Source organism: Dipodomys ordii, unplaced genomic scaffold (assembly GCF_000151885.1).
Source record: "Dipodomys ordii isolate 6190 unplaced genomic scaffold, Dord_2.0 Scaffold144, whole genome shotgun sequence".
NCBI lineage: Eukaryota > Metazoa > Chordata > Mammalia > Rodentia > Heteromyidae > Dipodomys > Dipodomys ordii.
Genome location: NW_012267360.1, coordinates 1,852,408 through 1,866,541, shown reverse-complemented (window position 1 = coordinate 1,866,541; position 14,134 = coordinate 1,852,408). Strand labels below are relative to the sequence as shown.

General features: G+C 43.4%; 2 protein-coding genes across 6 annotated transcripts in view; one reads left to right on the top strand and one right to left on the bottom strand.

The window, feature by feature from the left end:
• Window positions 1–14,134, bottom strand: part of Ctnna2 (catenin (cadherin-associated protein), alpha 2) — a 1,112,116-nt gene that overhangs the window by 360,129 nt on the left and 737,853 nt on the right. The gene's annotated exons all lie outside the window — the stretch shown is intronic.
• Lrrtm1 (leucine rich repeat transmembrane neuronal 1) lies at window positions 473–3,526 on the top strand. Of its 3 annotated transcripts, XM_013031824.1 has the most exons (3): window positions 514–562; window positions 649–1,121; window positions 1,505–3,526. In XM_013031824.1, exon 3 carries the CDS (start codon window positions 1,564–1,566, stop codon window positions 3,130–3,132), a length of 1,569 nt encoding a protein of 522 aa, XP_012887278.1. In that variant the 5' UTR covers window positions 514–562; window positions 649–1,121; window positions 1,505–1,563; the 3' UTR covers window positions 3,133–3,526. The 3 variants fall into 3 exon arrangements, with proteins under 3 accessions (XP_012887279.1, XP_012887278.1, XP_012887280.1); XM_013031825.1 differs by having other exon boundaries at window positions 473–1,121; XM_013031826.1 differs by lacking the exon at window positions 514–562 and having other exon boundaries at window positions 649–1,125; window positions 1,505–3,519.

The window sequence follows — 14,134 nt, the reverse complement described above, 5'->3', positions numbered from 1 at the left end:
CATTTCCTGGGTCTCTTCTCAAGTTGCTCCTGTAATGCAGAACCAACGTTGATTTCTCTACAGATTCTTATATTTCTCTTCCACACAGACAGCTTGAAGGAGGCGGGGGTGGGGTGGGAGTAGCATATCCCCCCCCCCACACACACCCAAGGGAAAGGGGTAGACTGTTTCAGTTTACCACTTGAAAATATCTTCTCCATTGATGGTGCTCTCCCCATCCACCTACCTCCTTCCCCAGCCCCCTCCTCCCTTTTCCGGGTGGGCTTTTTGTTGTTGTTGTTTTTCTTGATTAAATATGGATACAAAAGCTGAAAGTGTTTTCCATTTCATCAAAGCACAGCTATTACTTTAGGGGTTCGGTTTTTTTTTAATGTTGGTTTTCTGCCCACCCCCTTTTCAATCTGCCCATGTCTGAGGTGCTGGGGGAGGGTGCGGGGGGGGGAAAGACGCACAATCGTGAGCAGCTTACGACACTCAGTGAGCATTAGGTGCCGGTGCAGGCTCGCGCCCGCCGCGCACTGCCTGGCTGGCGGAGGGAAGGAGCGGGGCGCCTCTCGCTGCTGCTTCCCCACGCCCGGCGCCCGCACCTCCCCGCCGCGCACCCTCCCGCCCCCACCCCCCCCCGCCCCGCAAAAAAAAAAAAACCAGAAGCATGAACGAGCCAGCTCTCCGCATCTGCCCGGGGCGCGAATGGCAGGCGGTCTCCGTGGACTCAAAGGTGGCGCCGCCGGTCACGGTGTTTTTCCAATGACGGACATTAACCAGATTGTCAAATCCCGGGGAGTCGTGAGCCCCGAGTTTTTGGAGTGTGTTTTTTTTTTCACCCCACCACGTCACAGTCCGAACTGCAGAGGAAAAGGACGGAGGCAGGAAGGCGAAGCCCAGGCTCCGGCACGTAGTTGGGGAAACTTGCGGGTCCTAGAAGTCGCCTCCCAACCTCGCCCCACCGCCCTTGCAGCCCGGAGCCCAGCAGCAAAGTGAGACATTGTGCGGTTGCCAGATCCGCCGGCCGCGGACCCGGGCTGCCGCGGGAACACAGAGGGGTCTTCTCTCGCCCTGCATATAATTAGCCTGCACACAAAGGGAGCAGCTGAATGGAGGTTGTCACTCTCTGGAAAAGGGTGGGTAAGACACTTTTTAATTAAATTCTTTCCCGAAGATTTTTTTTTTCTTCTTCTTCTTCTTCTCCCCCTCCTCCCTTGGCTTTGCTGCAGTATCTGAACATGGACAAAATTACCATCTCTTTAATATTTCCGTGCCTGTGAACTTTCCAGGCTGTCCAGCTTTCTGCATGCTTAGAGGTGCACGTGTGGTTTTTTTTTTTTTGGTACATTTTATTTATGTTATGTCTTCTTCTTTTTTTTTTTTTTTGGTAGGGAGGGAAGGGTCTTTCCTTGATTTCTCTATATTTATTTGATTTTTTGTGTGCCCTTTTCTCCCCCTCCCCCGCTCCCCCTTCTCCCCTCCTCCCTTTCCAATCCCTCGGAATAAAATATGATGTTAGATTTCTGACCGAGCGCTTTCAATGGACATTCTCCAGTTCCTCTGGAAAGATTCTCGCTGATGGATTTCCTGCTGCTCGGTCTCTGTCTATACTGGCCGCTGAGGAGGCCCTCGGGGGTGGTCTTGTGTCTGCTGGGGGCCTGCTTTCAGATGCTGCCCGCCGCCCCCAGCGGGTGCCCGCAGCTGTGCCGGTGCGAGGGGCGGCTGTTGTACTGCGAGGCGCTCAACCTCACCGAGGCGCCCCACAACCTGTCCGGCTTGCTGGGCTTGTCCCTGCGTTACAACAGCCTCTCGGAGCTGCGCGCCGGCCAGTTCACGGGGTTAATGCAGCTCACGTGGCTCTATCTGGATCACAATCACATCTGCTCGGTGCAAGGGGACGCCTTTCAGAAACTGCGCCGAGTGAAGGAACTCACGCTGAGTTCCAACCAGATCACCCAACTGCCCAACACCACCTTCCGGCCCATGCCCAACCTGCGCAGCGTGGACCTCTCCTACAACAAACTGCAGGCGCTCGCGCCCGACCTCTTCCACGGGCTGCGGAAGCTCACCACGCTGCACATGCGGTCCAACGCCATCCAGTTCGTGCCCGTGCGCATCTTTCAGGACTGCCGCAGCCTCAAGTTTCTCGACATAGGATACAATCAGCTCAAAAGTCTGGCGCGCAACTCCTTCGCCGGCTTGTTCAAGCTCACCGAGCTACACCTGGAGCACAACGACTTAGTCAAGGTGAACTTCGCCCACTTCCCGCGTCTAATCTCCCTGCACTCACTCTGTCTGAGGAGAAATAAGGTGGCCATTGTGGTCAGCTCCCTGGACTGGGTTTGGAACCTAGAAAAAATGGACCTGTCCGGCAACGAGATCGAGTACATGGAGCCCCATGTGTTCGAGACTGTGCCACACCTGCAGTCCCTACAGCTGGACTCCAACCGCCTCACCTACGTCGAGCCTCGCATCCTCAACTCCTGGAAGTCCCTCACGAGCATCACCCTGACCGGGAACCTGTGGGACTGCGGGCGCAACGTGTGCGCCCTCGCCTCCTGGCTCAACAACTTCCAGGGGCGCTATGATGGCAACTTGCAGTGCTCCAGCCCCGAGTACGCACAGGGCGAGGACGTCCTGGATGCTGTGTATGCTTTCCACCTGTGCGAGGATGGGGCCGAACCCACCAGTGGCCACCTCCTCTCGGCGGTCACCAACCGCAGTGACCTGGGAGGCCCAGACAGCTCCGCCACCACGCTCGTGGACGGAGGCGAGGGGCTGCGGGAGGGCACCCCCGAGCCCGCCACCGTGGCTCTCCCCGGCGGTGAGCACGCGGAGAACGCCGTGCAGATCCACAAAGTAGTCACGGGCACCATGGCCCTCATCTTCTCCTTTCTCATCGTGGTCCTGGTGCTCTATGTGTCCTGGAAGTGTTTCCCAGCCAGCCTCAGGCAGCTCAGACAGTGCTTTGTCACGCAGCGCAGGAAGCAAAAGCAGAAACAGACCATGCATCAGATGGCTGCCATGTCAGCCCAGGAATACTACGTTGATTACAAACCGAATCACATTGAGGGAGCCCTGGTGATCATCAACGAGTATGGCTCATGTACCTGCCACCAGCAGCCCGCCAGAGAATGCGAGGTGTGATTGTCCCCAGTGGCTCTCCAACCCGTGCGCTACCAAATACTCCTGGGCAGCCGGGCGGGCCGGCGGGCACCAGGCTGGAATCTCCTTGTCTGTGCTCTGATTTGCTCCTTGACTGAAACTGTAAGGGGATGTCTCCCAGAGACTTGACATTTTAGCTTTATGTGTCTTAAAAAAAAGAAAAGAAAAGAAAAAAAGAAATAAAACACAACAAAAACCCCACCCCACAACCTTCAGGACAGTCTATCTTAAATTTCATATGACAACTCCTTTCTCCCTTTGAAGATCTGTCCATATTCAGGAATCTGAGAGTGTAAAAAGGTACCAAGCATTGATTTTTTTTTTGTTTTGTAAACTAAAACGTTTAAAATAAAATAGCATTTACAGTTTGTACAGACTGGTGTAACTTTAAATGAGCTGTTTCCTTGTTACAAGACAAGCAACAGTTTAAGATTTCCTTGGGGTATGGGGTTGGGAGGGCAGGGAATTTGCCCAGTTTGGAGGGGGGGGGGTAAATCAAAGAGTCAAAGGAGCAAAGTCCTCCGATTGAATTTGTGATGTTAAGAAGGGCAAGCAAAGATGATCACTGTAATGATTCAAGTTAATTTATCCCATTGGAGTAAGGACTAAAAAAAAGTCATTAAGACCTTTTATATTTATCTGGGGAGTGGGTAAATGCCATCTAGCCTCTTTCTAACCAAGAGATCCATAGACTGAGGACTGGGCACTACTGTTCAGCCTTTAAGGCAGATATGATTTCAAATGGCTTTTAAAAGGCAGTCAGTGCCAGACAGTTTGCCCTATGAACAAGAAACCATTTTTTTGCATTGAATGTTACCATCGTTCAAATCAACTCAAACATTTCACCCCAAATGCCACTTGTTCATAATTCTCCTCTGTCTTTGATTCATGAGAAGCAGTAGCATGTGTGTCCTGTTTCATCTCTTCCAATGTTAAAAGATTCTCCTCTCCTCCAACCCCCCCCCCCCATCCAGCTCATGTTCTCTATGGTTTCACTGGAGAGGAGGCAGGATCTCAATGTGGAGTGCTGTAGACTGTGCCTCTGGGGCTCACTGCTAAGACTGCAGCAAGCTGGAGCTCTGGAACAGGGAGGGTACAGTCCTAGTTACTATGGGGAAAGAGGAAATTCCTGACTCAGGGTGAATGCCTACAGGGGAATGACATGTAGCAATAGAATTTAAGGGCAGATGTGCTACAGCAGGGATGGGGGTGGGGTGGGAGAGGATCATCATTTAATTATAGTTGCATATTATTGAAATGGGAATCGTTTGCCAACTAACTCAGAAGGGAAGAGCTACCTTTTTTCAGATGGCCCTTTTATGTAACGCTTGCTTTCCCTGTGCTTTTCATACCCTCCCATGTTAGAATGACTGATTACCCCTTCCTCACCCCCCATAGGCTTCCAGATCCATCCTGAGATTTTAGTATTTTATTAAACTGAGGAGTATTACGGTGCCGGTAGTGGCAGTTGGTGGAAGGGCAGTAGGAAGGGTGTGCAATGGTTGGAGGGGTCTTTCACTGGCTAGCTTCTCAATCAGATGTATGATTGAAATAAACTGCCATGGATCACAGATGGTGTAAACTGAATTAATATTGCCCATGTCCAAAAGTCTCTTCTTACCCCTGTAAACATTCTGAAGGCTGGTATCTTCCTTTTTACTTCCCCTACCCTTCTAAGAAGATTAATCCAAATAGCAGCAAGCAGGATGGGGGAACAAACATACCACCATCTCCTGACATACAAATATCTCCAGCCACCAACCTAAAAAACCTAAACTCACTTTCAGAGATGCACAAAGCTATCACCAGGAGATTTAGTTAAGATAAGGACTGTTGATAGAACTCTTTTCTATCCATGGGGAAACCAATGAACCTAAAAATGTAGCTTCTAAGGGGCTCCTACATATGAAATGCTTTGTAAGTATTTTTAACAGGTTAAGGTTTAGGAGACAGCTTCTTACACACACACACACACACACACCAGCACATTGTCTCATACTTCCTGATAGGAAACTTGATCTTGTTCTGTTTATAATAATACCATGACTTTATGACACCCATCCAGACTGCTAGTGTTCTAAAGAGTGGTTCTTTGTTTGCCAACTTTGAGGAGAGAGTTTGGGGTTGAGACTAAGCATGATCTTTTGGAATTGCATCATGCCTAACCCCTGGAGGGCAGGAGCAGCTGAAATAAAGGTTTTCTCAGGGATGTTCTTCACTCATATCAACAATTAAACCCTGTTAAAGATAACCTGTTCTGAAAGAAAAGTCTGCTTGCCTGCCTGCCTTCCTTCCTTCCCTCCCTCCCTCCTTCCTTCCTTCCTTCCTTCCTTCCTTCCTTCCTTCCTTCCTTCCCTCTCTTTCTTTCTCCCTCCCTCCCTCCCCTCTTTTCTTTCCTTTCTTTCTATTGCCAAAGTATGGTCCTTGGAGGAAAGCTAATTTAACCCAGCTTCCTTATCATAGGAGGGCTACAGGAATCCAGAGCCCAATGTTGCTCTAGCTTGGTGCATTAGGGGGACATGTTGGTATGCTCATAGGGAAAGCTTCCAGAAGCCAAGCCTTTCTGGTAACAACATCACAGGCTCCCTCTTCTCAAGAGATAGAGACACATGGAAACTGTAGTTTATTTCCTCAAGACTTCTTTTTCCCCTTTGCATTCCTTTCCCCCCCCCAAATATGGCTATAAAGCAAAATGATTATAATTTATTTCTTAATGCTTCCCTTCAAATCCACCCTAAGACTATACACCATGCATTTTGAGAATTTTTAATTCCACATAAATCTAATAAGGGACGATTCTAAAGAGAAACCCATAATTAGGGACATTAAGAGCAAATGATGGCCTTAGAAAGTTTGTGTGTGTGTGTGTGTGTGTGTGTGTGTGTGTGTGTGTGTGTGTCTATGTGCATGCATTGTGTGTCCTTATGGGGAAGCAGATAATATTGTACTACAACAAGAAGTGAGCTCACAGTATTTTATGATCCTGTGCTTCTAGCTTCAAAGATAGGCAGAGAAAAGGAAAGAGTAAGGGAGAATGGTAGTCTTAACTAAGGTTTTGTGACACTTTCAATCTTTTCTTTCTCAAACTAATGAATCTTTAAGCTTCAAGAAACTTTCTTTGACCCCTCAAATAAAGTTAGGAACATTTAAAGGGGATCAAATTTTTAAAGGTGCAGCACCTTTTTTGTTGTTCTTCCCACAGAGGGTGCTAATCTCATTATCCTGTGCTATCTGAAAAGAAATTCAGGCTGCTGCAATTCGCATCTCATCTTCGGCATTGTGATGCATTAACTCTCTATTTGCACTTCCTTCCCAGCTGCTTGAAGTTCAGTAAGGGTATTGAGGCTTTGTGAATATTTATATAGAAAAAATATTTTAAATGACAAATGACATTCACATAATATGTCTTAATTCTGGTAGATTTTGAGGTTGTACAGAGAAGCAGGTTAAATGAAACCAATCTTCAGACCATGCTAAGAGGAAAGGCAGGCCCTGATGCTACCCCCTTCAGCTGCTATACTTGGGAGTTACCTGCCCTGGGACACATCTCATGACCTCAAGATTTTGTCATCGTGAAGAAAAGGTTATTCAAGTAAAAGGACATAGTTTCATGTATTTATGTTAATTTTAATAAAATATATTCAAGTTCCTCTAACTATAAGAATACCTTATACTACAGCTTAGCTCTTGCTTTGGGGGCTGCAGACATTTGGTTTGACTTAGCATCAACAACACATTTATGAGTATGTGTCAGTAATTCCAGAGCCAAACACCACTTGTTATTCCTCCCAAGTCTCCAAACTCACTGCACAGTTTTCTGGTGGGATTAGGGGCCACCTGTGTGTCTGATTCCTATTAATCATCTTGTCAGTGAGTTTGATGCCTGTTCTCTCTGACATGGCCAAGTAACAGTGGACACCAGGGGAATCTAAAAGGAAAGTTATCTGATACTCACAAAAGGTCCAGAACGTCTATCAGTTTTGGAGAATGGGTATCATAATGTTTCAGGGCAGCCAAGATCAGCATCAATTAGATGGTTGGTGATGTGATTTGATTTGAGTCTGCCATTGATGGAATGTCAAATAACATGGTTTTAGCTAGACTATGGTTGTGTAACAGACACATTGAGACATATGGTTGTGTAACAGACACATTGAGACATGTCTGGGGTTATTCACACATATTTGTCTATAGCTATGCATCTGTTTCAACTTACATAAACTTACATAAACATACATTTATACATATATTCATATAACTCAGCATATAGACACCTATACATATATCACCATATATAAAAACATACATATTCATAGATCTAAGAACATAGATACCTACACATATACAGCCTTATATAAGTACACACACTCATAAACACAACCATATTACCTACTTACTTTCCAGCACTAATTATCCTTCATTTTTCTGTGATCAATTTTTACTCATGAAAAGAATTCTTGAAATCAACTGTAAGTATGACATAGGGACTAATATGATTGATGGTGTTTTCAGGCATTAGTTCTGGACTGGTCCAGAGCTGACAGTCCTCTCAGGGTTTTACTTGCCATGCCAGAGTAAAACCAAAGCAGTCTAGTAGTTAGAACCAGCAAAAAGTTTATTCTTTGTCTTCAGATTATTTTGCACATATTAAAAAAACTTCATTAAAAAACATTCCACTGTGGGTGTTTTTTTTTTCTTTCTGAGATTCTGTAAACATACTTCTGATTGGGAAGTGTCTCCTGGCCTTCCTCAATCTAACAGTTTCTGAAGGCCTTCTGGTCTAGACTGTGATGCAAAAGTGGAGAGATAGCACTTACTAAGTGGCTTCTTGGAATGGGTGCCTTTACCTAGATCTGAGTATGTGAGTGAAGTAGTAGCAGTCTTAGCATGAAGTATCTGAGGCTTCTGAAGGTTAAATACTTTGTAGAGAGTCACTGACCTAGTGATTAAGAGCTCCACTACTCTCTGTTCTTTGTTACCCTGAATAGCTGCTCCTTACACCTTTTGATACCCAACAAAAAAACTAGACAGGGCACAGGGTATATGCTTAATATCTTCTTGTTGAACACCATGGATGCAATGCTTAAATACAGGAGTTTTGACCATGACTTTGTTTGCCCTGACTACTGGTAAAAAGATAATGTTTAAATCTGCCAATAGGGGAAACATTTCACAGGCTTCCAGGGGAAGAAATGACTGATAATCATCTGATTCAATATCTTCCCAGAGGATAGTCAACTTGGAGAGGGTAAGGCATGGGCAACCATCAGTTACAATCAGGGATTAAGTCATTTTTCTTTCTTGGTGCTCTCATGGACTATGGAACTATGCTAATGGTTCTCAACCAGGAACAAATTTGCCATCTAGTGAACATTTATTTAGTAATGCCTAGAGACATTTTTATTTCCATGCAAATGTGGTTACCACAACACTTGCTAAACAGAGGTTCTGGATATTGCTGGATAGACTACAAAGCACGGAATATCTTCGATTTCACAAAATTATATGACCCAAACCATCAGTAGTGCTGAGATTGAGAAACTCTGCTCCATAGTGGAAAGTAATAATGTGATTAAACAACTCACAGATTAAAAGACCACACAGAATGGTCTTTTTGAGTTATTCCCTTTTAAGATCTATTCCCTTTTAAGATTCCTCTCTCTGGCCAGGGAACAGGAAGTCTAAATTAAAAACCCTTAGGTTATTTGCTAATCAGGAAAAGACCTGCAGTTAGCACATGCTTCTCAAAGAACATATGGCCAAACTTAAATTAACTAGGACAAAACTAGTCAGAACCCTCAATTGACCTACTTTTTCTTTGGCAATACATCATGTAGGAAAAAGAGGGAGGGGAAAATCAAGTTAACCGTGTGACGATTTAATTAATAGGACAATGGCAAGCCTGATATTCTTTCCAGGTGTTCTAGAGTCTGCGCAAATCCAGCCTATCTACTTGTCCTTTCTCTAAGCTCAACCAAGAGTGGAATATCACTGAGGTGAGAATGAGCCACAAGTTCAAAACTGAAATCAGTCATCAATGTGCTTAGTCTAGTGAGTAGGTAGAAATTTTAACCAAGGGAATTATCTCCTGGGCTTTTATTATCCACTTCCTTCAATAATAAATAGAAAAAGGGTAGTCTAGCAATGAAGAGTTAGCAAATAAATACATAGAATCTCAGCAGACAATGTAACAGCAACTAGGACTATACAAGAACTAGAGAGCTCACTTGGATGCATTATAGATCAGGCTGGTCCTGGTTCCCCAGAATACTTTTGCAGGTCAGACCAAGTGAAACAGGGACTAGAAGGAAAGGTGGTCTTTAAACCTGGTGTTATCACTCACATTCTTGGGAGACCAGCTGGCTTGTGCATTTCTGTTTTTTAAGGAGGATTCATCCAGGTATTCCCTTAAAATGCTTCCAGTTCTGAGCTTCTGTTTTATTATTTTCTCCCTAATACAACATGAAACAAAAGTGGTTTTCAAGCTATTGTCTAACCAATCAAATGATTATCTGGAAAGGTAAATTTTCCCCTGTATTCTTATTTCCTATGATTCACCAGACTTCCTGAATATGAATGAAAACAGGTAGATTAAAAAAAAGTCACTGGGGCTGGGCAGGGGGAGGCACTTCACAGCATAAAGATGCTGCAAAGCAGCCAGACAATCTCAAGCATTTGTGTGTGTGCAAAGATAGGATATTCAGAATGGCAGGCTAAATGGAAAGGAAGATGCTGAGATACAGAGCTATGAAGCATGCCCTTCTCCCTAAAAAATGAAATAGCTGAGGAATGTTATTGGGATATGGAACAAGGGGAAAAGGTCAGCAAAATACTTACAATACTGTATTGCAAGTGGTTACAGTTGACTTAGGAGTTGAGAGCTCTTCAGTAAAAAATGAAGGGAGAAAAAGGGAGAGGAAAGGGAGAGAAAAGTGAGGCGAGGGAGGGAACAATGAGAGGAAAAAGCAAGAGGGAGGGAGAAAGGGAAAGAAGAAGGGAGAGAGTAGGAGAGAGAAAGAAGAAAATGTGATGTGGTGCTGCGGATCAAGCAAAGGGCTTCAAGTATAATAAGCAGGCACTCTACCATTGATTTATCTCCCCAAAGTCCCAAAGAAAAGGTTTTCAGATTTGTGCTTTATATTGGTCAAGTAATCATCATCAATATCTGGGATACACTGACTCTCTAGCCCTTTCAGTAATTTCTCTTTTCTGATCTACAGGGTTGGCTATCTCTTCCTAATACTGAGATAGTGTGTCATGATTAGGACACATGTTGCTCAGCAGTCAAACTATCCAACACTAGGTGGGCTGGATGGGGTCAAGGTTAAGTGAGGACCTCCCCACTGCTTCCACTCCTGACTCTCCCCTGGTGGCGCTGATTGGTAGAGGATCCCTGCAGGTTAAGGGCTGTTATATACCGGTCCTCAATATGCTATAGTTTACAAAGTACCATTCACAATTATTATTTTATTTTCACAATAATCTTTGGAGGCACATATAAAATTGCCCTGTTTTTAAGATTAGAACAATTACATCTGGAGATGTGTGTTCAAAGTTCTTGCTCCTGCAGGACCTTGCACCTGGAATTCTTCCGTTTAAATTCAGTATTATTTCCCATCTACCACATCCTTATACTTTTCACATTGATGGTGTCATTGTGGGCAGGGCTGGTCATGAACAAAACATCCAGATAAGTGAATTTTACAGAGGTCCCAGAAAACACCAATTCTACACTTTCTCCAACTGGAGGCTGGAAATTCTTGTTTGGCACAATTATCTCATTGTCTTCACATACCTACTCCATGTCTGATAATTTTTCCTTTGTCACAGAAGCCTCCAGAAAGTCCAGAGGACATTCAAAATTATGTCCATGTGCTCTGCACACCCCTAGCATGACAATACTCTTTTCCACTTAACCTGCTGCCTTCAATGGCTTGGGCACTGGCTCTTCCAAGAATGTGAAGATTAAATCCTAGCAAGACACTGCTCAATCAGTGGAAATGAATCTACTCAGTTTTTCTTTTTTCAGTTTAAACAAGGATCTCTGGGGGGACAAATGACCTAAAAGATTCACAGTAACCTACAATTTCATTCACTAAAACAAGTGAATGGCACATATTTGGGCAGGAGATTTTTCTTTACCCCTAAAATGAAACAACATAGGCAAGTGCTCTCATATGAGATCACATTTGTCAACTCTTTAGGGGGCTTGACCTGGAGCCAGGATAAATATCACCTTTTCCTCCTCAAACCAATGGCCTCTTTAGTAACTGTGTGTTTTTAGGTCTTTTAACATCAGCGTGTCTATCTTCAGTTAAGAATTCTCAATATTGCAAACTATGGGTGGCAGGAACTATGCGTCAGAGATATGTGGGCAGCCTTGAACAAAAGGGAGAAGGCTCAGCAGCATTTGGAAGCAGGATTAGTCTGTTACAGAAAGGTCTGGAAAAGCCAAGTTACACACAATTAATGGAACAATATAACAATCTGTCTTCAGCTGGCCCAGGCTATCCTGTCATTTGTCCCTCAGCTGCAGAACAACCCTGTACTCTGTTATTTTGTGTCACTGTCTCTGCTCCATACTGATTGCATTTTCAGTGAAATCTATGTTTCTCCGCAACTGATTTGGTGTTTATTTATTTATTTTTACTCCAAGAATAATGGTCCTTCTTGGAATTCAGCCTCAGTCTTTTGCTTTCTTTTTAGATCATTTCTGAATCTCTTATATTGATCCTTCTTTGCACACTTTTAAAATCATAAAGGCACAAAAAGACAAGAACATACAGTGTACGGAAGAAGAAGAGACACTGCACTGAAACTAAAATGCTCCAAAGATAACAGATCACTTTGACTTTTTAAGTTCTAATTATAGTGCTCAATTCATTCATAGTAGCATAACATTTCTTTTCCAGGGATTAAGCACCTATTTGTTGAGTGAACAATAGAACCATTAACTTGTAAATGATTGCACCTGTGGAGGTGGGGCACTATGCCAGAGGACTGTGTTCACACTGCTCCACCAGCCTCACAGGGAGTGTGCAGAACATGCCTTTATCTCTTCCGGATTTATTAATGAAATTTAATTCCCTCACCCATGGAGGCCTTTATTATCTATCTTTGTTAAACTGGGAATTGGAAAGATCCAAAGACTTTTGTCCAAAGTCACCTACCATAGTAGGGTATGTTAAGAGAGACAGAGCTTGGGTTCAAGTTCTGGCTGAGTGATGTTGGCAAGTTTCCTAACCATTCTAATTGGAAATAGGGCTATGAGAATTAAATCAACAATTTTTACTGAGATTTAAATGAGCTATTCTTTGTAAAGTATTTATACCAGTAACTGGCACATGTCAGGAGCTAAATAAGTACCTTTTAAATAAAAAACAAAATATAGTCGCAAAGCAAGGGAAGGGCTGAGCCAAGAAGTAATCAGGGCAGTTGTTCTCCTAAGGCATAGCTTCCCTACTTCCTTATTTAATTGGATAATAACACAAAATCTGGGTTCTTGACATTACTGAGCCAATGGAATATGTGTGTGAATATGCACACGTATGGATGGATGTACACACTTGGGTTTGGTACCACTTTCTTGTTTTCACATGGTTTAAAGACCTGAAAGGCAGACTTGTCACATAGCATGAAGAAGCATTGTGCATATAGGTGCAAGAGCCACTAGGTAGTCAAGTCCAGAAGAAAGTCACTGAACAGCTTGCAATTGTTAACCAAATCAAAATTCCAATTTAATACTAGCCACACTAAATCCTGTCTCCCAGGACACTAAGTATACATTTTCAGCTGTAACAGATTTGCTGATATTTATTTAAAAACCTTTAGCCAGTGGTTTGATGTGGTACATGCAGATGTAACAAAGGAAGAAGTACAAGGGTAAGGTGGATCCTCTCTTGCTTGAAAGGAGACAATATAACAGAAGGCCAAATCTATGTACTAGCTCTGCCATTGTGTTTCTGGCCCTTGGACTAGTCCATTCTCATGAGCAGACCTTTCTTTCTTCAGCCTATAGTTGGTGAATTTGGGCTTTTCTTCTATTTTTCTGATTTGATAGGGTGTAGAGTTTGAGAGAACAGGGAAAGGAAGGGTAATGTGAAACACATCCACCTTTGCTGTTCTCGATCAACAGGCAAAGCAGTGAATCTCCTGAACCTATCCCAAAGGCAAGCTCCAGTGCCCTGACAAATCTATTCCACCTCACAATTCAAAACTTTGTTTGGTCAAACGGAACATTCTGTTTTGGCACTTACAAATGGAAATCATTTTTTTTGCAGTGAAAAGCAGAATTTTATTATTTTACATTACTTCTGGAGTTAAGACTGTAGCAGCAACATTAACTTGCTCTGGTTATTTTCTTATTGCTTCATACAAATGGAAATCTTATTCTTGCAATTGGTTCATAGAATGACTAAAGCATGTTGTCCCTGTAGATAATGGTTATACTATTGGTCATATTTTTGGCCAAAGTGAAACCTAAATAAATCTAAACTACCAGAAGAGTCTGTAGTTGTGAGATAGTGGAGATACTCAGCAACTTATTCATTTATTTGCTGGCTTTTTCTGTTGTTTTCTGTTGTATCTTACCCCTCTTTCCTTCAATCAAGGCAGTGCTTCCTACAGCTTTGTGTATTGTTTTTATGTGCTTAAACTTAATTCATAGTTATGAGTTCTACATGCATTCTCAATGGAAGCAATACTGCACTGAGGAGAGGAGAGAAATTCTTTCTTGAGAGGGTAAAAAATATCTGACTCATTTTTATGTATAAACACACATATGGTACATGAACAGATATAAAATATATATGTGATATTAAAATTTCAGGGTGAGGGAGAAATTAGGATATCTAAACAGCTGTTTTTAGAGAGGCAGTGATAATAATAATAATAAAAGAATGGGCTGGGAAGGTGGCTCAGTGGTAGAGTGCTTGCTTTGCATGCCTGAGGCCCTGGGTTCAATTCCTCAGCACCACATAAGCAA

Bases quoted from the DNA above. Each gene is read 5' to 3' on its own strand.
- Lrrtm1 (XM_013031825.1), top strand. From the start codon at position 1,564: ATGGATTTCCTGCTGCTCGGTCTCTGTCTATACTGGCCGCTGAGGAGG.